The 26603-nt window shown below is 37.2% G+C and overlaps 1 protein-coding gene across 8 annotated transcripts in view; it reads left to right on the top strand.

Annotated features, from left to right (window-relative positions):
• Positions 1-26603, top strand: part of RALGAPA1 (Ral GTPase activating protein catalytic subunit alpha 1) — a 278460-nt gene that overhangs the window by 69789 nt on the left and 182068 nt on the right. For all 8 annotated transcript variants that reach the window (XM_054530032.2, XM_054530037.2, XM_054530036.2 and 5 more), the window contains 5 exons: positions 1702-1839; positions 11843-11991; positions 15176-15305; positions 17085-17322; positions 18497-18658. In XM_054530032.2, the coding sequence (XP_054386007.1) occupies positions 1702-1839; positions 11843-11991; positions 15176-15305; positions 17085-17322; positions 18497-18658 (817 nt within the window). The remainder of the gene's footprint in view (positions 1-1701; positions 1840-11842; positions 11992-15175; positions 15306-17084; positions 17323-18496; positions 18659-26603) is intronic.

Raw genomic sequence — 26603 nt, 5'->3', positions numbered from 1 at the left:
AAAACACTCTCACAAATTTCAAAATACCATACAAAGCTTTTGGTTGCCCACATTGAGAACAAGTGTTGGAGGTAGAAACATGAGCAGACATTATTTCTACCTTCATATAACTTCTGGTTTAGCCAGAAGACAAACATACAAAATAAGTATTATTATAAAACAGTGTTACTGCTATGATCCTAGAACATAAAAGAGAGAACACCTAACTCTGCTTGGGGAAATCAGGGAATGCCTCATGGAAGAGGTAGCATAAGATAAAAGAGCAGGTAGACAAATGGGAAAGGTAACACACAGTGTGAATAGCACCTACAAATGTATGAGAAACCTTGAAAATACTTTTATTTGGCTGCAGCGTAGAGTAGATGAGACAGAACAGCAGGAAATATGAGATAGACAGGACTAGATTCTGTTCAGTAACTTGTATGCCATGTTAGTAGACTTTAATTATATTCTAGAAACTGGAAACCCTTTGAATAAGAGAGTAGCATGAATAGTTACGTACTTCAGAAGGTCATACCAGGCCCAGAATGGAGGGTAGATTGTAAGTCAGTCTGTAGGCAAGGAGACCAGTTAGGAAGGATTAGCAAAGTTTGGAAGTGAGATGATAAGTACCTGATCTAGGACAGTGGTAGTTGCAGTGGAAATATAAGGGAGAGGACAGATATATTAGTGTTTTTGAGGAATGGGGAGGTGTCACAAGTTTCTTTGTTTGCAACCAGAGTAGTTGCCATTCACACATGGTTGGGAATTTTAAACAACTCAAGTTTGGTGATGGCTAAGGCAGCTGGAGGGATTGGGTTGGCAGGAATGGGGGGGAATCTGATTAATAAACTTATTTTTAAATATCTGAAGTTTGAGATGCTTGTGGGTCATTCAGGAAGAGCTCTTCAGAAGACATTCGATTACAGGGACATGGAGCTTAAGAGAAAGGCTAGACTAGACCATGGCATGTTTTATTGGCTACTCAGGACAGGGTTCCAGCACTGTTTCTGGTAATGGCAGAGCTGTTTGTATTGGACTAAACCTCTTGCATATTACAAACCCTATACAAAATATTTTTGTAAAACTTAACTATTTAAAGATATTGGTGAATGACAAGAAGGAAGAAACTGGAGGGACACTTTAAAAAGAGAACTACAGAGTGGCATTTCTGTTTGTGCTTTTTAACTGAGGGAACTCCCTTGTCTGTAAGACTTGTTACAGCTAAAATGCAAGCAGAAAGCTGTAGTCTCAGTGATTTCAAGTTTCAGTATTCTTTGAATAATGAGAATTTTAGTACTCCTAAGTAGGATAAACATAAGCCATTTCTTTGTCATTTATTTGGATTCTGGCATTTAATTTAGAACAGAATTCATCTTTTTACAAAGCTGTAGGTAGTATAATCCCGTTCTTGAGTGTGTAAGAGTATGAAAGGGAGGTTTATACATTAGACCTATAGAAGAATACTCTCGGGAATGATATAATCTCTGGCTGCTCATTATGGGTTTTGTTGTTGTTTTTTACTTTATATTTTTGTCATTGAGAATCCTTTTTTACAGTGACTATACGTTGTTTTTGGATTTGGATAAGACATCATCTATTTTGAGAGAAAGAAACCTGTTTAGCAGTGGGACCTAATAATTTCATTTACCTTTTCAACTTAACTGACTAGTTGCAGCATTCTTATTAATGAAATATTAAAAACTTGATATTTTGCTTCAGGAAAATGGGACCAATACTGCTGATCATGTTCGAAATTCCAGTTGGGCGAAAAATGGCTCCTACCAAGGTGCTCTTCATAATGCCTCTGAAGAAGCCACAGAACAAAACATACGAGCTGGTACCCAGGCAGTTTTGCAGGTGGATCACTTTATGGCTATTTTTAAAAATAAAATAATCATACATAAATATTTCTGTTCAGTATTTCAGTATACAGTATACTTTTCACAATATAATAAATTTACCACCTACATCTATCATTATACCATATTATTTTTATTTTTTCCTTTCATCACTTAATATATATATTAATAAACATTACATATTATTCTAGATAATTTTAAATGTTATATAAATTATGGTATACTGTCATCTGCAACTGATTTTTTTTATTAGCCATTCTGTTTATGAGATTTGTTGTTACTATACAGCCATAATTCATTTTAACTATTTTGTGGTATTGTACTTTATTTCACGTTTTACTTATTCATTTTTCTGTTGGTGGTCTTTTGTTTCCAGTTTTTCACTATTCCAAATAGTACTACAGTGAACACTTTTTTTTTTTTTTTTGAGATGGAGTTTTCCCTCTTGTTGCCCAGGCTAGAGTGCAATGGTGCTATCTTGGCTCACTGCAACCTCTGCCTCCTGGGTTCAAACGATTCTCCTGCCTCAGTCTCCCAAGTAGCTGGGATTACAGGCGTGTGCCACTATGCTTGGCTAATTTTTCTATTTTTAGTGGAGACAAGGTTTCACCATGTTGGCCAGGTTGGTCTCGAACTCCTGACCTCAGGTGATCCACCCGCTTCAGCTCCCAAAGTGCTGGGATTATAGGTGTGAGCCACCATGCCTGGCTGTGAACATTCTTTTTTTTTTTTTTTTTTTTTTTTTTTTTTGAGACGGAGTTTCACTGTTGTTGCCCAGGTTGGAGTGCAATGGCACGATCTCGGCTCACTGCAACCTCTGCCTCCTGGGTTCAAGCAATTCTCCTGCCTCAGCCTCCCAAGAAGCTGGGATTACAGGTGCCCGCCGCCACGCCTGGCTAATTTTTTTGTATTTTCAGTAGAGATGGGGTTTTGTCATGTTGGCCAGGCTGGTCTCAAACTCCTGACCTCAGGTAATCCACCTGCCTTGGCCTCCCAAATTGCTGCGATTATAGGCATGAGCCACCACACCCAACTGTGAACATTCTTATACATGTATTTTTATATGCAGCTGGGAAAATTTCCCTAGGGTATATACCAAAAGTGAAATTACTGAGTTGTAGGATTTCTACATTAATAACTTTACTACTATTATCGCCCAATTGTTCTCCACTTTGTCAGAATAATTTACATTCCCTCTAGTAGTGTTTGGGAGTTCTCATTTCCTTATGTTCTCCCTATTACTTGTACTGTCAGATTTTAATTTTTTGCTGGTCCTTTATATGTGAAATATTGTCTCATTTTTTAAAAAATGCTTGTGTTTTTCCATTTTAATTTGCTTTTCCTTCATCATCAGTACTGAATTTGAGCATCTTTTCTTATCTATGAATTCATATGCTTTTCCATTATTTTGGGTGTTGGTCTTTCTCTTAATGGTTTGTAGGAGTTCATTATATTCATTCACTTTTTTTTTTTTTTTTTTTTTTGAGATGGAGCCTCGGTCTGTCACCCAGGCTAGAGTGCAGTGGCACAATCTCAGCTCACTGCAACCTCTGCCTCCCAGGTTCAACCAATTCTCCTGCCTCAGCCTCCTGAGTAGCTGGGATTACAGGCACACGCCACCATGCCTGGCTAACTTTTGTATTTTTAGTAGAGATGGGTTTTTGCCATGTTGGCCAGGCTGGTCTTAAACCCCTGACCTCAAGTGATCCGCCTGCCTCAGCCTCCCAAAGTGTTGGGATTATAGGCTTGAGCCACTGTGCCTGGCCAATCATTCACTTTTTAAATCAAACTGTCCTTGTCAAGGCCACATGTGACCTCTACATTGTTAAATCAGATGTACAGTTTTTCAGTCCTAATCCTGCTTGATTTATCAGAAGCATTTACAGAGTAGATCATTCCTTCCCCATTGAAATGCTTGTCTGCTTGGCCTCCAGAATAGCATATCCTCCTGTTTGTTCTCACTTCATTGTCCACTTCTTAAAGCAGATTCTTTCACTGATTTTTGTGTAAAGCCCTGACCTTTTCATGTTGAAGTGCCCAGGAATCAGTTCTTGAATCTCTTATTCTCTTGTCTCATACATATAGATGGCTTTAAATATCATCTATATGCTACAGCTTCAGATTTTTATATGTAGTCTAGGATCTCTCATCTGAATTCTGTGAATCCTTAACTAAAATATTCAAATATCAAATTGTCATTTTCACTTGGCTATCTAATAAATATCTCAAATTTGAGTGCTTTTCCTGCAGTCTTCCTTGTTTCATTTATTGGCAACTCTGTTTTCCATTTCCCTTAACGTTTGTCTAATTTGATGACAAATCCTGTCAGCTCTCCCTTCATAATGTGTACGGAATCTGACTACTGTTCAGCACACACACTACCTCTTGTGTCTAAGTCTCTATAATCTTTCATCTGTAATATTGTAGTAAGTTTCTAATTAGTCTCCCTGCTTCTGCCCTGCCCACCTATCACTCTGCTCTGCCCAGAGGGATCCTGTAAAATGTAAGTCAGATTATGTCATTTTTCTGCTCAGAACCCTGCAGTGGCTTTCCCTTATCACTAGGCAGCAATGCAGAAGTCTTTATAATGGTCTATAAGGCCATCATTGCTCCTCAGAGTGTGGTCCATAGACTAGGGCTGGCCCACAGCATAACTGCAAAACAGAGTAAAACTTTAGAAATGAAATAATTTAATATCTCTTCATTCAGTTAAAAATTTGCATTTGAATATTGTCTTACTCTTTTTTCATTTCCTTTTTTGTATTCATTTTTCCCCCAGTTGATAGTCTTTATTTTTATTTTTTATTATTCCGTGGGTTATTGGGGTACCAGTGATATTTGGTTACATGAGTAAGTTCTTTAGTGGTGATATGAGATTTTGGTGCACCTAACACCTGAGCAGTATACACTGCACCCTATTTGCAGTCTTTTATCCCTTGCCCCCCTACTACCCTTCCCACAAGTCCCCAAAGTCTATTGTATCATTCTTATGCCTTTGTGTCCTCATAGCTTATCTCCCACATATCAGTGAGAACATATGATGTTTGGTTTTCTATTCCTGAGTTACTTCACTTACAATAATAGTCTCCAGTCTCATCCAGGTTGCTGCAAATGCCATTAATTCATTCCTTTTTATGGCTGAGTAGTATTCCATTGTCTATATATACCACAGTTTCTTTATCCACTCGTTGATTGATGGGTGTTTGGGTTGGTACCACAATTTGCAGTTGCGAGTTGTGCTGCTATAAACGTGTGTGCAAGTATCTTTTTCATATAATGACTTGTTTTCCTCTGGGTAGATACCCAGTAGTGGGATTGCTGGATTAAAATGGCAGTTCTACTTTTAGTTCTTTAAAGAATCTCCACAATGTTTTCCATAGTGGCTGTACTAGTTTACATTCCCACCAGCAATGTAAAAGTGTTCCCTGATGACCATATCCATGCCAGCATCTAGTGTTTTTTGATTTTTTTTTTTGTTTATTATGGCCATTCTTGCAGGAGTCAGGTGGTATTGCATTGTGGTTTTGATTTGCATTTCACTGATCATTAATGATTTTGACCATTTTTTCATATGTTTGTTGGCCATTTGCATATCTTCTTTTGAGAATTGTCTGTTCATGTCCTTAGCCCACTTTTTGATGGGATCTTTTTTTTTCTTACTGATTTGTTTGAATTCATTGTAGATTGTGGATATTAGTCCTTTGTCAGATGTCTAGATTGTGAATATTTTCCCCTAATCTGTGGGTTTTCTCTTTACTCTGCTGACTATTCCTTTTGCTGTATAAAAGCTCTTTAGTTTAATTAAGTCCCAGCTGTTTATCTTTGTTTTTATACTGCTTTTGGGTTCTTGGTCATGAAATCCTTGCCTAAGCCAGTGTCTAGAGGGGTTTTTCCAATGTTATCTTCTAGAATTTTCATAGTTTCAGGTCTTAGATTTAAGTCCTTAATCCATCTTGAGTTGATTTTTGTATAAGATTAGAGATGAGGATCCAGTTTCGTTCTGCTACATGCAGCTAACCTATCATCCCAGCACCATTTATTGAAAAGGGTGTCCTTTCCCCACTTTATATTTTTGTTTGCTTTGTCGAAGATCAGTTGGCTGTAAGTATTTGGGTTTATTTCTGGGTTCTCTATTCCGTTCCATTGGTCTCTGTGCCTGTTTTTATACCAGTACCATGCTGTTTTGGTGACCATGGCCTTACAGTATAGTTTGAAATCAGGTAGTGTGATACCTCCAGATTTGTTCTTTTTGCTTAGTCTTGCTTTGGCTATGTGGGTCCTTTTTCGCTTCCATATGAATTTTAGAATTGTTTTTTCTAATTCTGTGAAGAATTATGGTGGCATTTTGATAGAGATTGCATTGAATTTGTAGATCACTTTTGGCAGTATGGTAATTTTCACAATATTGATTTTACCCATCCATGAGCATGGGATGTGTTTGCGTTTGTTTGTGTCATCTGTGATTTCTTTCAGCAGTGTTTCGTAGTTTTCCTTGTAGAGGTCTTTCGCCTCCTTGGTTAGGTATATTCCTAAGTATTTTATTTATTTATTTATTTATTTGCAGCTGTAATAAAAGGGGTTGAGTTCTTGATTTGATTCTCTGCTTGGTTGCTGTTGGTGTATCTCCTGTTTTGTTTCTTAATGAGCTTATTTGGATTTTCTCTCTTCTTTTCTTGGTTAATCTTTCTAATGGTCTATCAATTTTATTTATCTTTTCAAAGAACTAGCTTTTTGTTTCATGTATCTTTTGTGTTTTGTTTGTTGTTTTAATTTAGTTCTGCTCTGATCTTGGTTATTTCCTTTCTTCTGCTGGGTTTGGGTTTGGTTTGTTCTTGTTTCTCTAGTTCCTTGAGGTATGACCTTAGACTGTCAGTTTGTGCTCTTTCAGTCTTTTTGATGTAGGTTTTTAGGGCTATGAACTTCCCTCTTAGCTCCACCTTTGCTGTATCACAGAGGTTTTGATAGATTGTGTCATTATTGTCATTCAGTTTGGAGAATTTTTTTGTTTGTTTGCTTGTTTGTTTGTTTTTGAGACAGAGTTTCATTCTTGTTGCCCAGGCTGGAGTGCAGTGGTGCGATCTCAACTCACTGCAAACTCCACCTTCCAGGTTCAAGCGATTCTCCTGCTTCAGCCTCCTGAGTAGCTGGGATTACAGGCATGCACCACCACACCTGGCTAATTTTGTATTTTTAGTAGATATGGGGTTTCTCCATGTTGGTCAAGCTGGTCTCAAGCTCCCACCCTCAGGTGATCCACCCGCCTCAGCCTCCCAAAGCGCTGGAATTACAGGCATGAGCCACCGTGCCCAGCCAGAAGAACTTTTAAATTTCCATCTTGATTTTGTTTTTGACCCAATACTCATTCAGGAGCAGGTTATTTAATTTCCATATATTTGCATGGTTTTGAAGGTTCCTTTTGGAGTTGATTTCCAGTTTTATTCCATTGTGGTCTGAGAGAGTGCTTCGATATAATTTCAATTTTTTAAAATTTATTGAGGCTTATTTTGTGGTTTATGATATGGCCTATCTTGGAGAAAGTTCCATGCACTGTTGAATAGAATGTGTATTCTGCAGTTGTTGGATGGAATGTTCTGTATATATCTGTTAAGTCCATTTGTTCCAAGGTATGGTTTAAATCCATTGTTTCTTTGTTGTCTTTCTGTCTTGATGACCTGTCTAGTGCTGTCAGTGGAGAATTGAAGTCCCCCACTATTATTGTGTTGCTGTCTATCTCATTTCTTAGATCTATTAATAATTGTTTTATAAATTTGGGAGCTGCAGTGTTAGGTGCATATATGTTTAGGATTATGATATTTTCCTGTTGGACAAGGCCTTTCACCATTATATAATGTCCCCCTTTGTCTCTTTTAACTGCTGTTGCTTTGAAGTTTTTTTGTCTGATACAAGAATTGCTACCCCTGTTCGCTTTTGGTGTCCATTTGCATGAAATGCCTTTTTCCCCCCGTTTACTTATACGAGTCCTAATGTGTTTGGTCTCCTGAAAGCAGCAGATAGTTGGTTGGTGAGTTCTTATCCATTCTACAGTTCTCTATCTTTCAAGTGGAGCATTTAGACCATTTACATTCAATGTTAGTATTGAGATGTGAGATACCATTCCATTCATTGTGCTATTTGTTGCCTGTGTACCTTGGTTTTTTTGTTTTTTGTTTTTGATTTTTAAATTGTATTTTTGTTTTATAGGTCCTGTGTGATTTATGCTTTAAAAAGGTTCTGTTTTGATATGTTTCTAGGATGGTTTCAAGATTTAAAGCACCTTTTAGCAGTTCTTTTAGTGGTGGCTTTTATTGGCAAATTCTCTCAGCATTTGTTTATCTGAAAAAGACTCTTTCCTTCATATATGATGCTTAGTTTTGCTGGATACAGAATTCTTGGCTGATAATTGTTTTGTTTGAGGAGGCTGAGGATAAGGCTCCAATCCCTTCTAGCCTGTAGGGTTTCTGCTGAAAAATCTCTGTTAATCTGACAGGTTTTCCTTTGTGGGTTACCTGGTAGTTTTGTCTCACAGCTCTTAAGAGTCTTTCTTTCATCTTAACTTTAGATAACCTTATGACAGTGTGCCTAGGTGATGATCTTTTTGCAATGAATTTCCCAGGTGTTCTTTGTGCTTCTTGTATTTGGATGTGTGGGTCTCTAGCAAGCCCAGGGAAGCTTTCCTTGATTATTCCCCCGAATATGTTTTCCAACTTTTAGATTTCTCTTCTTCCTCAGGAACACCAATTATTCTTAGATTTGGTTGTTTAACATAATCCCAGTCTTCTTGGAGGCTTTGTTCATATTTTCTTATTCTTTTTTCTTTGTCTTTGTTGTGTTGGGTTAATCTGAAGACCATGTCTTCAGGCTCTGAATTTCTTTCTTCTACTTGTTCAATTTTATTGCTGAGACTTTCCAGAGCATTTTGCATTTCTATAAGTATGTCCAGTGTTTCCTGAATTTTTGATTGCTTTTTCTTTAAGCTATTTATTTCCTTGGATATTTCTCCCTTCACTTCTTGTATCGTTTTCTGGATTTCCTTGCACTGGGCTTTGCCTTTCTCTGGTGCATCCCTGATTAGCTTAATAACTAACCTCCTGAATTCTTTTTCAGGTAAATCAGGGATTTATTCCTGGTTTGGATCCATTGCTCATGAGCTAATGTGATTCTTGGGGGTGTTAAAGAGGCTTGTTTTGTCATATTACCAGAGTTGGTTTTCTGGTTCCTTCTCATTTGGATAGGCTCTGTCAGAGGGAAGGTCTAAGGCTGAAGGCTGTTGTTAAGATTGTGTCCCATGGGGTGTTCTTCTGATGTAGTACTCTCCCCCTTTTCCTATGGATGTGCCTTCCTGTGAGCCGAACCGCAGTGCTGTTGTCTCTCTTCTGTGTCTAGCCACCCAGCTAGTCTACCTGGCTCCAGACTGGTACTGGAGTTTGTCTGCACAGAGTCATGTGATGCGAACTGTCTATGGTTCTCTCAGCCATGGATACCAGCAACTGTTCTAGTGGAGGTGGCAGCAGGTGAAATGAACTCTCTGAGGTTTCTTAGCTTTGGTGGTTTAATTCTCTGTTTTTGTGCTGGCTGGCCTCTTGCCAGGAGGTGACACATTCCAGAGAGCATCAGCTGTGGTAGTATGGAAAGGAACTGGCAGTGGGTGGGGCCCTTGATCTTCCAAGAGCATATGTCCTTTGTCTTCAGTTACCAGGATGAGTAGGGAAGGCCCATCAGGTGGGGGCAGGGCTAGGTGTGTCTGAGCTCAGACTCTCCTTGGGTGGGTCTTGCTACAGCTGCTGTGAGGGATGGGGGTGAGGTTCCCAGGTCAATGGAGTTGTGTACCTATGAGGATTATGGCTGCCTCTGCTGAGTTATGCAGGTTGTCAGGGAAGTCGGGGAAATCTGGCAGTCACAGGCCTTACCGAGCTCCCAAGCAATCTGAAGGGCCGGTCTCTCTCCCCCCATGCCCACCCTAACAACACTGAGTCTGTTTCCAGGCAGTGGGCGAGCAGGGTTTGAGAACTTGCCCTGGGTTACCTTCCTCCCAGCCGTGAAAGAAATGGGCTTTGGTTCTTCCCCTGCCTGTGGAGTCTGCACACCGGATTCACACCCTCCTTTGAGTTCTGGCCAGGAGGTTTCTTGCCTGGTTCAAATTTTTACAAAGTTCATCTGGAGACTTCCTTCTCCCTGTGGCATTTTCCATGCACCTCTGGCCACCCTCCCAAAGGATACCTGTGGTGCCAGGCAGGAATGGCCTGCCTGGGGACCCAGCAAGCTCCCAGGGCATTTCCTACTGCTTCCTCTACCCCTGTATTTCCCTCGGCTCTCTAAATTTACTCCGCTCCAGGTAAGGTCGGAAATTTCTCCCACAAACTAGACCTTCAGTTTCCCCAGTGGATGTGTGTTTTTGGGAGAGAAGGATCTCCATTTCCCACTTCTGCCATTTGGGCACTCACAGCATTTGGAGTGTCTCCTGGGTCCTGCAGGAGCAGTTTGCTTCCTTCAGAGGTCTGTGGGTCCTTTTGGGATTCCTGGTGTTTGTTCTTGCAGTTGTTCTGGAGGTAAAATTCATGATATGAGCCTCCACATGCTGCTCTGTCTGTCCAAGTCGGAGCTGCAATTTAGTTCTGCTTCCCATCAGCCATGATGGTCTCTCTCCCGATCTCTGTTCATTTTTCATTGTATTTTAAAATAGGATTGATCTGCAAAACACTGGGGCTGGAGAAGACCTGTTCTTTCACTACAGGAAGTGTGAGAATCTCTGCTCCACATACTCTGGCTGTTTTTCGGCATCATCTTCCACTGCTTTTCCCCTGGTTTACTTCACTCTGTACTCCTTGCTGTTCCTCAAGCATGTTAGGCAGGCTCTCACCTCAGGTCCTTTGAACTTGATTTTCCTCTTTTTCTGAAATACTATTCTCCTAGACAGGAACGTAGCTCCATTTGTCTTTTCCTTTTCGGTTTGCTGATACTTATTCTCTACCACCCACTCTTCCTTTTATGCTTACTGGGCCCCTCAGATCCATGGGATGAGAGTGAGCACCCTTGTCTTATTCTTGGCTTTTTGTGGTATTTCTCAAGTTCTGTTACTATGTATATACTTTTTTTGTACTTTTTTATAAATGCTCTTTTTTATTTTAATGAATGTTTGCTTTTTTCTTAGTTTGCTAAAAATTGTTTTCAGTCATAAGTGTTGAATACTTTTTCTGCATACATAGTGATAGTCATAGTTTTTTCCATTTTAATATTTTGATGGGATATAGTAATATATTTTTATAATGGAATCTTTTGTCACCAAAACAGATATACAAACATAAAAAGAAATAAGAAAAATAAATAAGAAAAAGAGGATAAAATGTTTTGAACAACTCATTCAGAAAATTCTTCCTGATTTAGGTGTCATCTTTTATCCTAAACTATGTGTATTTTTTTTTTTCAATTTATTATAGCAATAGAGTTATTAAAGCTTCTCAGTTTAGAAGTACTGTGTTTTAGACCAGGTGCAGTGGCTCACACCTGTAATCTCAGCAATTTGGGAAGCCAAGGTGGGCAGATTACTTGAGGCCAGGATTTTGAGACCAGCCTGGCCAGTATAGCGAAACCCTACCTCTAGTAAAAATACAAAAATTAGCCTGGCATGGTGGCACACATGCCTGTAATCCCAGCTACTTGGGAGGCTGAGGCAAGAGAATCTGTTGAACCCAGGAGGCAGAGGTTGCAGTGAGCCGAAATCATACCACTGCATTCCAGCCTGGGTGACTAAACAAGACTCTGTCTCAAAAAAAAGAAAAAAAAGAAATACTGTTGTTTGCACTTGGTTTATTTTCTTTGGGTACCTACTATTAACTTTATATTTGTCTAGGTAAACATAAAAATAGGTAGGTTTAATGAGTTTACGTTTCAGTTATTAAGCTTGTAGAATTAACCCACAGTGTGATCAGTGTCTGTTTCTCTTTGAATAAGAAATTTGCCATTGAAATTCCTTTGTGAATAGCTAATGATTTCTTTTGTCTTAGGTGTTTATTATAAACTCATCAAATATATTTCTTCTTGAACCTGCAAATGAAATAAAAAATCTTCTGGATGAACACACAGATATGTGTAAACGCATTCTTAACATTTATCGGTACATGGTTGTACAAGTATCAATGGACAAAAAGACTTGGTAAAAAAATTTTTATCCTTTATGTCTATGTGTTTTTATTGTGTACACAGGTGTAGTAATTTTTAGAGAAATACTCTCTGTGAAGAGGGTTTGTTTACAGTATTATAGGGGCTCCTATTATTGAATAAATATAAAATTAATCATAGTGACAATAGTTCCTTTCACCTTATCTGAAACTTTGTTCAGACTTCTGCAGGACCCCTTGGACTGTCTTCCTGAAGTGAGCATATAATGACCTCATCCTCCTCAACCCCTAAGGAAAGAATACATGCATACAAATGTATATGAGTAAATGAAGTTTACTTGTGTGTGAATGAGTTAATGAATAAGTTGATGATTGACTGAATATGTGAATGCCTGAATCCTTCATCTGGCATTCAGAGCTGTATACCGTTAGGCCCTGCCTACTTTTCCTGTCTGAAGTCTAACCTCCAGCTTGCAGGATAAGATCCTGCTTCCCAGCTTTATCAAGTTGCTCTTCCCTGGGCACCTTCTGAACTTTCCTTTAGAATGTCTATTTCTGCTGTTTTTCCTGTTGTCACCATAACTGTCCCTTAGATTCACCTTCCTGTTTCTACATATCCTTACTTAAATTTTTTTCTTCACTTGTTTCCATTCTATATTTGTACTTCTGTATAGTTCTTGTGAAAACTGTCTTGATCCCTGAAATACTTGTGTAAATATCTGTTTACCACCATAGAACTGAGAACCTCTAGAAGGTATTTACTGGTTGTCTTATTTTTATATTTCCTGTATTTCTTAGTATAGTACGCTATATATCATTGGTGCTCTATAAATAGTTGTCTAATTGATTGGAAAAATAGACCTTTTGGGGAGATGGGAAAGCGGTTCTGCAGTTTTTGTAAAAATGAAATGTTTTATCATAAAATTCAAACAAAGAAAAGTTTAAAAAAGAAAAAAGCTCAAAGGTTCACTCTCTAGAGATAGTAGTGATGTTTGTCCTTTGGTGAATATCTAGCTCATCAAACCACACACACAGTTATATAGTATTATACCATATATATATATGCCATAATTTTCTTAACCAGTCCTGTACTGATGGACATGTAGTTATTTCTCTTTGTTCTGGGGCAAAGAGAGGACAATGAACATTCTTATATGTATTTCATTTTCCTCTACGTGTGGCAAAACATAAATTAGGTATATGGTTTGACTAAGTACTCCTAATTTTTTTTAAGAAATAAGACTACTTAGTCAAAGCATATGCCTAATTTATGTATAAAATGGCTTTATATTTTGAAAAGATTCTTTACTAACAGTATTAATAGAATGGCATGTAGAAGTAGTTATTATTATTAACACATTTGGGACACTTATTTGTGCCACATAGCTTTCTAAGCACTTTACACATATTTTCTTACTTAATTCTTACAGCACCCTATGATACAGACAATACTGGGAAGTTAAGTAACTTGTCCTTGTTCACACAGCTGTTGAGCAGTGGACAGAGATTTGAACTATGGTTTTTCTGACTTCAGAGTCCAAGTTATTATTAGCCAGTAACTACATTGGACAATTCTTTTGTTAGTCCTTTTTTTTCTTTCTGTATACTTTGAATCATTGATGAGCCAGATTATAGTGACTGACTTGCTATGTAGAAAACAATTTTAGAATTTTTTTCTTAATTTTTAAACTTCCCTTGAAGTAATAGCATTTTGGGAGGTTTTTCATATATTTTACATTGAATTTTTATATAGAGAGAGATGGTTTCGCCTTGTTGCCCAGGCTGTTCTTGAGCTCCTGGGCTGAAGCGATCCACCTGCCTTGACCACCTCCCAAAGTACTGGGATTACAGGTGTGAGCCACTACAACTGGCCAGAATTTGTAAAACTTTATTAATTAAAATCATTTTTATTGTATTACAAAGTGAAAATATTGTATGATTTATGAGTGAGTTATGGTTTGACAACAAATAAGATTTATTTGGAAAATCTATGCTTTATTGCATTTGTAGTTGATTTCAAATAGCTTTTTATTTCATGTAGCTAAGCTAGAAGCATAAGGTTACAAATGTGGCACCTTTGATTTTTATTCTGTGAATAAATGCATGCATTTGTTTGCTAATACATCCAGGATATTTTTAATGTAGTGATAGTTTTCTGTTTGATTCTACTCTGACTTCTCTGAAGAACCATGACATCTAGATCTAGGATCTGTTGCCGCCCCTGCCACAGTTCTCACAGTGACTGTTCCACATATCACTGTGCCTGGAATGGACTTGCAAAATAACCAGAGGGGAGGAGGCTGTGATAGAGAATTGGGCTGATACACCCAACTGAAAGTCCCTTGTTAGCCTCTTCTTCATATGTGGTTGAATCAAGTTTTGAAATATCAGTATAAATAAGGTAGTTTTATGGTTTTAATAATAAGCATCTAAGAGAAAGAGGCAAAGTAAGGATAATAATAGAATTGGTTTAACTTGCAGTACAGACAAAAAAAGATTAAAAAACTGCATAATGAAAAGAGTGGAAAGAAACAATAGAGTAATGGCCCTTGATTATCTAGCTCACTGCAGACTCAAACTCCTAGGCTCAAGTGATCCGCCCACCTCAGCCTCCTGAGTAGCTGAGACTATAGGCATTTGCCACCACACCCAGCTAATTTTTTTTTTTTTTGAGAGACAAGTCTTGCTGTGTTGCCCAGGCTTCTTTGTGATCTATTAATTAAGATGTCATGTAATTTCTGAAATTGAGATTGGTATGATTCTCAATATGTAGTTATTCACCATATTATAAAGATGGATTTGATTGATTTGATATAGTTATTCTCCATATTATAAAGATGGATTTGATTGGATTCCATCTGGGTAGAACTATATTGTGTAGATGAGTGTTCTTCAGATAGCTCCTTAAGGTCGCTACTTGATTTGTGGTTGCGGAGACGGGAGCATTCTCCACATTATCACTTCCAGTTCCTCAGCTTTTGAATAGGTTTTTATTTGATGAGAGGATATTGTGGCCGATAAATGATTTTAAATGATTGATGTAGATACATAAAATGGAATTTTAATTTTTAATATTTAAGGAACTCTAAACATTTGAAATTGTCTTTCAAAGATGTTTGATATTTGAGTTTTTATAAGAAGTATATATTTGAAAGTTAACTATTAACCAAATGCAAACATATGCAGGAAGGAAACATTAATCAGTCTTTTTATTTTAAGGGAACAGATGCTGCTTGTGTTGCTCAGAGTCACGGAATCTGTACTGAAGATGCCATCACAAGCTTTTCTACAGTTCCAAGGGAAAAAAAATATGACCTTGGCAGGTCGACTTGCAGGACCACTTTTCCAGGCAATAAAAATAAATAAATAGATGAATAGCTGGATAGATATGGGTTTTTTTGTTTTGTTTTGTTGTTGTTGTTTGTTTGTTTGTTTTTTAAAATTCATTGAACCCTGAACTTGTTACCAGGAAAAAAATGTTTTAAATTAGAGATTATTTCTTATTTATTAAGGGATCTTTTGTAGAGCTAACTTAAAAGTTGCTCATCTAAATAAGCTATTTGCTATACATACAACCTAGTATAAGAGTGGAGGTAATATCAGGTCTGTGAACAAACAAGCTAATGATGTTTATTTTATCTCTTGTGTAGTATACATAATATGTGGTTGCAAAAACCTGGCAGTGTTTTAGGGATAATGACCTGACTGCTTTATGAGTTTCCATATCTCTGGGACTGCTAGGAAAAACTGTCTTTTTATGTTATTCTGTAATAATGAAAAAGTAATAAATAAGATTGATTCTTATCATGCTTTTTTAAAATAAGACTTTATTATCCTCCCTTCTCAATTGGTGGTAGTTTGATTACACAGGAATTCTATATTGTGTTTTTTAAATCTGAAGATAGAGTGCTGACTTTAAAATGTATTACGGATTCTTTGAAAAATAGAAAACAAGATATTTTTTTTAAGATGATACATGAAATACAAATACATGATTCTTAATGTCAAGGGTAAAAGCTGTCTCAGATCTAATTCTTGGCTGTGAGTGTAGCCATTTAAATTGGTTGGAGTTTTTTTCCGTATATTAGCCATTTACCTAAAATTATATGCTGGTGTTGAACAGTCTTTTAAAACCAGCTACACGTATCATCTAAACTCCTCTTAACTTCATTAGCCATTTTTTGTTTTCTCATTCAAGTTTCTCCATTGTTAGAGCTAACCCGATGGTGGGAGCTACAGGAAGATACAATTTTATCTTGCTATGTGAAACAACTTTTTTTGTAGTCTGAGTATTAAAGTAGTCTTTTTTTTTTGGATTAAATTAAAGATAGATTGGGAGGTCAGTAGTTACTACAGTTCTGTACCTAAACTCTCTTCATTTTCATCTTTACATTTCAGGTATAAATTTATGTGAATTCCTTTCTAAATGTTATAGAATTAAGCTTTTGAGAATCTTTATTTTATGACTTGTTTCTTCAGTCAGAGGACATATCTTTAGTAGAAATCCACAAAATCTCAGGGAGTACTTACTGGCTAATCCATTTCTGTCCTTTTATGAATTTTTTTATCCTGTGATCAGATTTATTACAGAATGCTTTTAATTTGTTGTGTTTAAAAAAATTTAATTTCAACCTTTAGTTTATGTATACATTTTCAAAACTACATTTCATTAAGTTAAATATGTCTCTAGTATGTTGTTTCTTTATATTATTAAAAAACATTTTCGAGTTGTAGTTAGTGATTTCCATCCTTAATTAGGGAATGTAGGTTTTGGCTTTTTAGTTCAGTAACTCAACATTTTCAACACTTAAAATTATGGAGACTGTTTTTTAAATAGCATTTATTTAACATTAATGTAATGCAGCATAAGAGACTGTTATAGATTTAGGGAGATTTCTTTTTAGTTTAGATTGCTGGGTGTTGGGAGTTGGCAGTTGTTGAAATGAAATTTATAGTAGATTCTGACGATTGCATGAATTGCTTTTACAAGTAGTATTATCTATGAAAAAAAAGCATGCAATTTTAAACGTTGCTTGTTTTTAAGTAATTTTTTTAAGAATTGAATATCTGATTTTGAAGTCACATGCTAAACACATTTTATTGTTATTTCTGATATTTGTCTTTATAGACCCTTATAGTTGCCTGGATCAAAGCAAACCTAAATGTGTACATCTCCCGAGAACTTTGGGATGACTTACTGTCAGTATTGTCATCATTGACCTATTGGGAAGAGTTGGCCACTGAGTGGTCACTGACTATGGAGACATTAACTAAAGTTTTAGCTAGGAATTTATATAGTTTGGATCTCAGTGATTTACCATTGGATAAGCTGAGTGAACAGAAACAAAAAAAGCACAAAGGGAAAGGTAAGAATTGTTCATAGAGATGCTCTATATAAATTTGTTTAAATAATTAAGTCAGGGAAAACCATTCCAGGGAGAAGGGTGAGGGTGAAATAAGTAGAATTTTAAATATTTTATTTTTAAGAATTAAACAAAATGAAAATGTATAAAATACCATTCCTTTTTATCATAAGCAATTTTTTCTTAGAACTGAGAAGGTGGTTTAATGTTACTCTATTTAAAATGTATACAATAATTATTTTTAAAATTGTTTTTGAAAGCACTTACTTAGTTTTAACTAAAAGCAAACATTCCCTAGACATGAAATATGTATCTGTCTAATGTTAAAAGGGAGTGGGACAGTAGTGTAATGATTATATCATTAATATATGTTTTTAAAATCCTCAGTTTGTTAGGATTTTGCTTTTTTTTTTTCTGAGACAGGGCCTCATTCTGTTTCCTAGGCTAGAGTATAGTAGCACGGTCATGGCTCACTGCAGCCTCGACCTCCCAGGCTCAGGGGTTCCCCCCCTCAGCTTCCCAAGTAGCTGCGACTACAGGCCACCATGCTCAGCTAAATTTTTTTGTTTGTATTTCTTATAGAGACATGGTTTCACCATGTTGCCCAGGCTAGTCTTGAATTCCTGGGCTCAAACAATCTGCCCACCTCCACCTCCCAAAGTGCTGGGATTACAGGTGTGAGCTACTACTCCCAGCCAGTATTTTGCATTGTTAAATATTAGTTGCTAGCTAGAGTTTACATCTAAGTCACATTTCATACTTTTGTCCAGGGTATTATGTGCTCAAACTACTTTTTCCTGGACTATATTTCCCAAGTGGCTATTATTGGCAGATTAGAGATTTAGTAATCATCACCACAGGATGGGTTTTGTTTAGCACATTTCCTGTCTTTTTTTTCTTGTCTAAATGTTTCATTTTTATTCCAAAGCAAGTGGGTGGCAGAGAATTTCTAATAGCTTATTGCTAATGGTGTAATTTTAAAATTCCGCATCAGTTTTGGAATATGATTTATACATAAAGTGAAGCTCATAAAAGCCTTACAGTATACAGCGTTTTATCTTATTACTTTATAATTTATGTGAGCAAACCTAAGACTCTGAGGCAAGGTAGCACACATAACTTGAAGATATTATTGATCAAGTAACAGTATATTGAGATTGAAAATCTACGTTTCTAGGAGTTGGACATGAATTTCAGAAAGTTTCAGTTGACAAGTCATTTTCTAGAGGATGGAGTCGTGATCAACCTGGCCAAGCCCCAATGAGACAGAGGAGTGCAACAACCACTGGTTCTCCAGGAACCGAAAAGGCGAGGAGTATAGTACGGCAAAAAACTGTCGGTATGTACTCTTGAAAATCATGAGAATGGTACAGGGCACTACATTTATAGTCCTTGGTAACAATTTATATCAATATATCATTTTTCTTACCAGTTGATTATTGTTGTGAAATGAAAAACTGCTATAGCAAAGCCTTTTTTCCAGAAGTACTCAGAATCTAGTGATATGCTATGTTATCCCTTTATGCTATTAAGATTTATTGGACATTATTTTTATGTGGTTTATTTTACTGTAGAGAGCCCTAATTTTAAAATGTTATTTTACAGAATTGAAGAAGTAGAACTGTGATTCACTTTACAGAACTCAAGCATTAACTGATATAGTTTAAAGGAATTTACTCACAAATATGGAAAATTAGGGTAGCTAATTTCCTGTGCTACAATTATATAGTAGATTAGTTTCACAGACTTCCAACAAGAATCTCATTTTCTCTGCTGGCAGACAGCTGAGGTCAACATGGAGTCTGTTACTGGGTTTCTTGCTGCTTTTAACAAAAAATGGAACAAAGTTCAATAACCTGGGAAACAGCAACAAAGGAACAATGTTGGGAACAATTTCTGGGCATAAAATCGCACAGCGTACTGTGGAATTAGCTACCATCTCATTCCTTTTTCTCAGAGGTTTATAAACTTGGCTGAGTTATAGTAGAAAAAGTACTGCAATGAGAAATAAGGAGGGCTTTTTCCTAATCTCTTTTCTTACTCTCTTTGATCGCTAAATAGGTAGGTAACCTTGGACAGTCTACCAAACGTTTCTAGGCTTTTAAAAGAGAGATCTTGCTCTGTTGCCTTTGTTGGATCATAGCTCGCTGCAGCCCTGGACTCCTGAGCTCAAAGTGATCCTACCTCAGCCTCCCCTGAGCCTCTTGAGTAGCTAGGATTACAGGCACATGCCACCATGCCAGGCTGACTTTATTTTTCGTAGAGACAGGGTCTTGCTATGTTGCCCAGGCTGGTCTTCAGTTCCTGGCCTTAAGCAGTCCTCCCAATTTGGCCTCCCAAAGTGCTGCGATCACAGGTGTGAGCCATGGCACCCAGCCTTTTCTAGGCTTTTTAAGTACTCATCTGTGTAGTGGGAATGATAATACTGCTCATTCCTGAAACAAAATTGCCTGAAGTTATTCCAAGGTTTACAATCAATGCTTCTATGAAAAGAGAATTTTCCATGGGAATGTATCTGTATTTAATGGTAATCAGTGAAAAACACTATTAATTTTAAAGAAATTTGAAGCCATTATTGTAAGGATACATCTTGTGTAAAAAATTAGGTTCTAAAATGTTAAGAATTATGGTTTGAAAGGAAGAAACAACTAGAAAGAAAATAAGAGATTAAAGATTTTAAAAGAATTAAAATACATGGTTAATGTAAACTCCTTTAAAAGGATCACATATTCAGAATTGTCTTACGCTTTTAAAATAAGCATAGAATTACATTAATTGTATATTCCATGCTAGAAGAATAAGACAAGATATAAGGAAAAAAGTTATTGTTGTATTAAAATGAATATAATGGGAATTTTACTATAAAATTACTTTTTGGAATCCTAAGGAAAATGATTATATTTGAAATGCCTTCCTTCACTTTATATTAATGTCACAATTATAGAAAATATTTGTGTATTAAGAATTGTTGGCCGGGCGTGGTGGCTTATGCCTGTAATCCCAGCACTTTGGGAGGCCAAGGCGGGCAGATCACAACAAGGTCAGGAGTTCGAGACCAGCCTGACCAACATGCTGAAACCCCGTCTGTAGTAAAAATACAAAAAAAATTAGCCAGGTGTGGTGGCATGTGCCTGTAATCCCAGCTGCTTGGGAGGCTGAGGCAGGAGAATCGCTTGAACCGGGGAGGCAGAGGTTGCAGTGGGCAGAGATCAAGCCTGGAGCAACAGAGGGAGCGACAGAGGGAGACTCCGTCTCAAAAAAAAAAAAAGAAGAAATTGTTCTTTCAAGTATAAATTTTTATTTTATTTAAATCTAATCTTTTTTTAAAAGTACATTTTTTTTCTGATTATAGAAGTAATTTATGCTTAGTGTGGAAAGTTACATTTAGGGAAGCATAAAGACCTATTAGCTGTCTAATGACAAGTAATCATTGTTAACATGTTGGCATGTATCTTTGTAGTCTTTTACATAGCATGTAATGAGTAAAATATTCATGCTGACTTCATAGCTCATGGTGATTACTTTCTAGTTGTACTAATGTCAAAACAGTTTTGTCTGAACTGAACAAGCCTATCAAAGTTAAATCCTTAAAAATATGTTACGAAAGGTACCTGCATGAAGTTATAAAAAGGGGCAGCAGATTAAATTGGGATGTTCTTTGAGCATACTTTTTAAAATTTTTAACATTACTTTTTTTTCTTTCTGAGACAGTCACCCAAACTAGAGTGCAGAGGTGCAATCGCAGCTCACTGCAACCTCTTCCTCCCGGGTTCAAGTGATTCTCCTGACTCAGCCTCCAGTAGCTGGGATTACAGGCACACGCCATCACACCCAGCTAATTTTGTATTTTTAGTAGAGATGGGATTTCACCATGTTGGCCAGGCTGGTCTTGAGCTCCTGACCTCAAGTGATCCACCCACCTTGGCCTCCCAAAGTGCTGGGTTTAACATTAATTTTTCCAGCCTGGGCAACATGGTGAAACTCTGTCTCTACCAAAAAAATACAAAAAAATTAGCTGGGTGTGGTAGCGCATGCCTGTAGTGCCAGCTACTTGGTGGACTGAGGTGGGAGGATCTCTTGAGCCCAAGAGGTTGAGGCAGCAGTGAGCTGAGATCACACCACTGCACTCCAGCCTGGATGACAAAGTGAGACCCTGTTTCCAAAGAAAAAAAAAAAAAACCGTCGATTTTTAAAAAATAATTATTTATTTATTTATTTTTTGAGATGGAGTCTCACTCTGTTATCCAGGCTGGCGTGATCTCAGCTCACTGCAACCTCTGCTTCTGGGTTCAAGCAATTCTCCTGCCTCAGCCTCCCAAGTAGCTGGGACTACAGACACATGCCACCATGCCTAATTTTTGTATTTTTAATGGAGATGGAGTTTCACCATGTTGGCCAGGCTGGTCTCGAACTCCTGACTTTAGGTGATCCGCCCACCTCGGCCTCCCAAAGTACTGGGATTACAGGTGTGAGCCTCTGTGCCCAGCCTTTATGTTTTTCATGAACGTACATGGTTAAAAATTTAGACTGTGATTAAGTGTATACATTGTAGTAAGTCTCCCTCATCTCTATTCCCCACCTTCCCATTTCACCTCACTAGATGCAACCATTATTACCAGTTTCTTGAGAATCCTAAAGATACTTTATGTCTATATAGGCTTATAGCATAACATAAAATCTTGTGAATCATGGCTTTACACATGTGAATGAAAAAAAATTCCTTTAAGTACTCACTACGGAATTGCTGTTCTATGCATTAAGGGTATAGTTGTGAACAAAGCAAGTAAATTCCACTGGAGCTGACAATTCTAGTGTTGCGGAAGAAATATAATAAGCAAATAAACCAATAAACATGTCAGGAGTTATTAAAGGTATGAAGAAAAGTCAATCAGGATAAAGGAATAGAAAGTGTTAGAGCTAAGGGCATAGGACTGTTTTAAGTAGGGAGGTCAGGGGAAAGCTTATTCTATCCTATAAGAACAAAGACCTGAATGGAGAAAGTGCATTCCAGGCAGAAGGAAAAGTAAAAGTCCCAGAGCTAGGAATGTGCTCTAGGGCTTTTGAGTGTTTGAGGAGGAGTAAGGAAAGAAAAGAGTGTTAGGAAATGAAGTCAAGCTATAATGATATATCTTAAAGATTATTGTATATCAAAAAAATGTTGGCCAGTCACAGTGGCTCACACCTGTAATCCCAGCATTTTGGGAGGCCGAGGCAGGAGGATCACTTGAGGCCAGGGGTTCGAGACCAGCCTGGACAACATGGTAAAACCCCATCTCTACTAAAAATACAAAAATTAGCTGACAGTTGTAGTACACGCCTGTAGTCCCTAGTCCCAGCTACTCAGGAGGCTGAGGTACAAGATTTGCTTGAACCAGGAGGCGGAGGTTGCAGTGAGCCAAGATTGTTAGGCAGAGCGAGACTCTTGTCTCCAAAAAAAAAAAAAAAATTGGAACTTCCTGTATCATAATTACACGGAAGCACTATAATTTAACCTATGTCCTGAAGATGAATATACATTTTATAATTTTGTGCTATTAAAAATGGTGTAGAATAGGCTGGGTGCAGTGGCTCACGCCTATATTCCCAGAACTTTGGGAGGCTGAGGCGGGCGGATCACCTGAGGTCAGGTGTTTGATACCATCCTGGCTAATATGGTGAAATCCCATTTCTACTAAAAATACAAAAAATTAGCCAGCGTGCACCTGTAATCCCAGCTACTCGGGAGGCTGAGGCAGGAGAATCGCTTGAACCCGGGAGGCAGAGGTTGCAGTGGGCCGAGATCGCACCATTGCACTCCAGCTTGGGCAACAAGAGCGAAACTCTCAGAAAAAAATGGTATAGAATATACTTATGTATTCTTCTATATTTTGTGCATATATGCAAGTATATCTATTGGTTAAGTCTGTGGGATATGAAATTAATTTGCCCTCTAAAGAGAGGAAACTTTGTAGCCTTAATAGATTTAAGCAAGGATCATTAGTAGATATCAAAAACATTAATATGTAAAGGATTGCTTGGGAAGAGGATATTCACTTGTTGCCAAAGATTATCTTACAGATTATTTATATTTGCAAAGGGTAAATATACCTTTACAATGGAGGGACCTGGAATCAAGCCTATATACCTAACTTCTAGTTTATAGTATATATAGGAGATAGAAGAACAAATTAAATGACTCCAAGAGAAAATAATTAAACAAAATTAGAAGGTAGTACATATTATGAGACAACTGGTCTAGCCTCTTCAAAAACACAGTATCATTTTTAAAAAGTTGAGGTGGGGTCTGTTAGGCTCAAGAGACAATAACCAAATGCAATATATGAACTCATGGAATTCTGGTTTGAAAAACATTATAAAAATTATTTTGGGGATATCTTGGTAACTTTGAATATGGATTGAATATCAGATGATATTATGGAATTTTTGTTAATTTTCTTAGGTGTGATAATGGTATATAGGTATATAATGGTACATAATTTTCTTAGGTGTGATAATGTTATATAGAAGGATGATCTTACCTGTAGATGAATCCTGAAATATTTAGGGATGAAGGACTCATGGTATCTACAACTTACTTTCAAATATTTCAGCAAAAATGTACACACAAAAAAATAAAGCAAATATGGCAAAATGCTAAGCAGTTGAATCTAGGTGGAGGTATACCTGTTTACATTGCAATAGTCTTTTTTTTTTTTTTGAGACGGAGTCTCACTCTGTCACCCAGGCTGGAGTGCAGTGGCGCGATCTCAGCTCATTGCAACCTCCGCCTCCCGGGTTCAAGTGATTCTCCTGCCTCAGCCTCCCAAGTAGAGTGGCTGGGACTATAGGCGCACATCATCACGCCTGGCTAATTTTTGTATTTTTAGTGAGATGGGGTTTCACTATGTTGGCCAGGCTGGTCTTGAACTCCTGACCTCAAGTGATCCGCCCTCCTCGGCCTCCCAAAGTGCTGGGATTATAGGCACGAGCCACCATGCCTCACCATCTTTTAATTTTTTCTACATTTGAAAATTTTCTTAATAAAAAATTGGGAAGAAAGGGGCTTTTAAAAAGTCATTACATGACTCGTATTGCCAGCAACACAGTGAACTTGATATTCTGGAGCTATTAGATATTCTTGCTAGCATTTCGTTGTACCACTGGTTTGCAAATAGAGAAACCTCTAAGACTCTTCTTACTCGCTTCCTTGACCAAAATAAACAAAACTATGAGCGGAAAATGGAGTGATGAGCAGTAAGCACACTGGAAAAGTGGGATGATCTGGAAGAAAATTGCTGATAATCACTTCTGGGATCCAGACTAAGACTTGAGCAAGCTTCAAGGTTGGATGACTGAATTGAAGACTTCCATGTTAAATTGGTTATCTTGACAAGGATACAAGTTAATTTCTGGTCAGTAATCCTTCCTGACAGTTGTACAAGCAAACACAAATTACCTCTGGAGTAATTCACTCTCAATTAGGCCTCCAGAAATTCCACAGATTAGAATCAACCAAATATGAGTTCACAAAGATTATTTAGTAAACATGGAAACAAATTATGTAAATGAGTTAGCAAAAAAGAGAGAAAATTTAGATTCCTTAAGATTTTAATCCCTAATATTGGAATAAAATAACCAGACTATAAAATAACCATGTTTGAAATATTTAAAGAGGAAAATGATAAGCTCATTAAAATGATTAAAAAGAATCAAATAGAACTTTGAGAAATAAAAATATAATTCCTGAAAGAAAAAAAAACAATATTAAGCAACACATAAGATATAAATAAAGAGAGAATCAGTGACTTGGATTAGAAATTTGAGGAAATTACCCAGGACATTGAGATGGGAAATGTGAAGGAGAAGGTAAGAAATTTGTAGAACAGGATGAGAGGGTCTGATGTGTCTAGTTGGAATACCAGAAGGAGAGAATGAAGGAGAGGCAGTATTTCAAGAATGACAGAGAATTTATTAAAGCTATGAGTCTATAGAAACAGAAGCACATAATATACCAAATAAGTAAGTAGAAACCTGTACTTAAACACACTGCAGTGACATAGCAGAATGGAAAGACAAAGAAAAGAGCATAAAGGCTGCAAAGAAAAAAAATACATAATCTGCCAGAGAAAAACAGTTATGCTGAAAACAGTGTTCTCAGCACTGACAATGGAAGACTGAACAGCATAATAATATCTTCAAAGTGCTAAGGAAAAATAACTATCATTATAGAATTGTGTACTGACCAAACTTTCAAATGGAGGGTAGAACAAAGACAAAAGCTTAAAATACTTTGCTATGATTGACCTTCATGAAATAACTTCTAAAAGAATATGTCAGGAAAAAAAATTACCTCAGAATTAAAGTCTGAGATGCAAGAAGGATAAATGATCAAAGAGAGTGGTAAATGTGTAGGTAAATCTAAAGAAATATTATCTGAATATAGTAATTTTGGAATTAAAATGAAGGGTAGAATTTAAATACTGGGCATTCATAATATATAGTTCAGGAAGAGTTTGGTGAGAGTATAAATATTCTCAAATCCTTATCTTGTTCAGGGTGAGGTAGAGAGCTGGTGTTATTGCATTAACTTTAGACTTTAAAAATATAAGGTAAAAAGACAACCCAATTAAAAATGGACAAAGGATTTGAATGGACATTTCTCTAAAGAAGATACGCAAATGGCCAATAAGCACATGCTCAAAAACACTAGCTATCAGAGAAATGCAAATGAAAATCACAGTAAGATGCCACTTTACACCCACCCACTAGGATGGCTATTGTTTATCAAAATGCAAATATTAAGTGTTGGTGAGGATGTGGAGAAATTGGAATCCTTATATATTGCTAGTGGGAATGTAAAGTGGTACATCTACTTTGAAAAACACTCTAGAAATCAGTTCCTTTAAAGTTAAAATTATATGACCCAGCAATCCCATTCACAGGTATATATCCAAGAGACTTGAAGAGTGGCTGCTGTCATCAATTTTTTTTTTTTTTTTTTTTTTTGAGATGGAGTCTTGCTCTGTCACCCAGGCTGGAGTGCAGTGGCATGATCTCAGCTCACTGCAACTTCTGCCTCCTGGGTTCAAGCAATTCTCCTGCCTCAGCTTCCCGAGTAGCAGGGATTACAGGCGCCTGCCACCACGCCTGGCTAATTTTTGTTTTTTAGTAGAGATGGGATTTCACCACGTTGGCCAGGCTGGTCTTGAACTCCTGGCCTCAAGCAGTCCACCCGCCTGGGCCTCCCAAAGTGCTGGGATTATAGGCGTGAGCCACCGCGCCTGGCCCGCTCACATCAATTTTAT

This window comes from Pongo abelii, chromosome 15, assembly GCF_028885655.2.
Source record: "Pongo abelii isolate AG06213 chromosome 15, NHGRI_mPonAbe1-v2.0_pri, whole genome shotgun sequence".
In the NCBI taxonomy this organism is placed as follows: Eukaryota; Metazoa; Chordata; class Mammalia; order Primates; family Hominidae; genus Pongo; species Pongo abelii.
The sequence above is the reverse complement of the archived record's forward strand: the minus strand, read 5'-3'. Positions and strand labels throughout refer to the sequence as shown.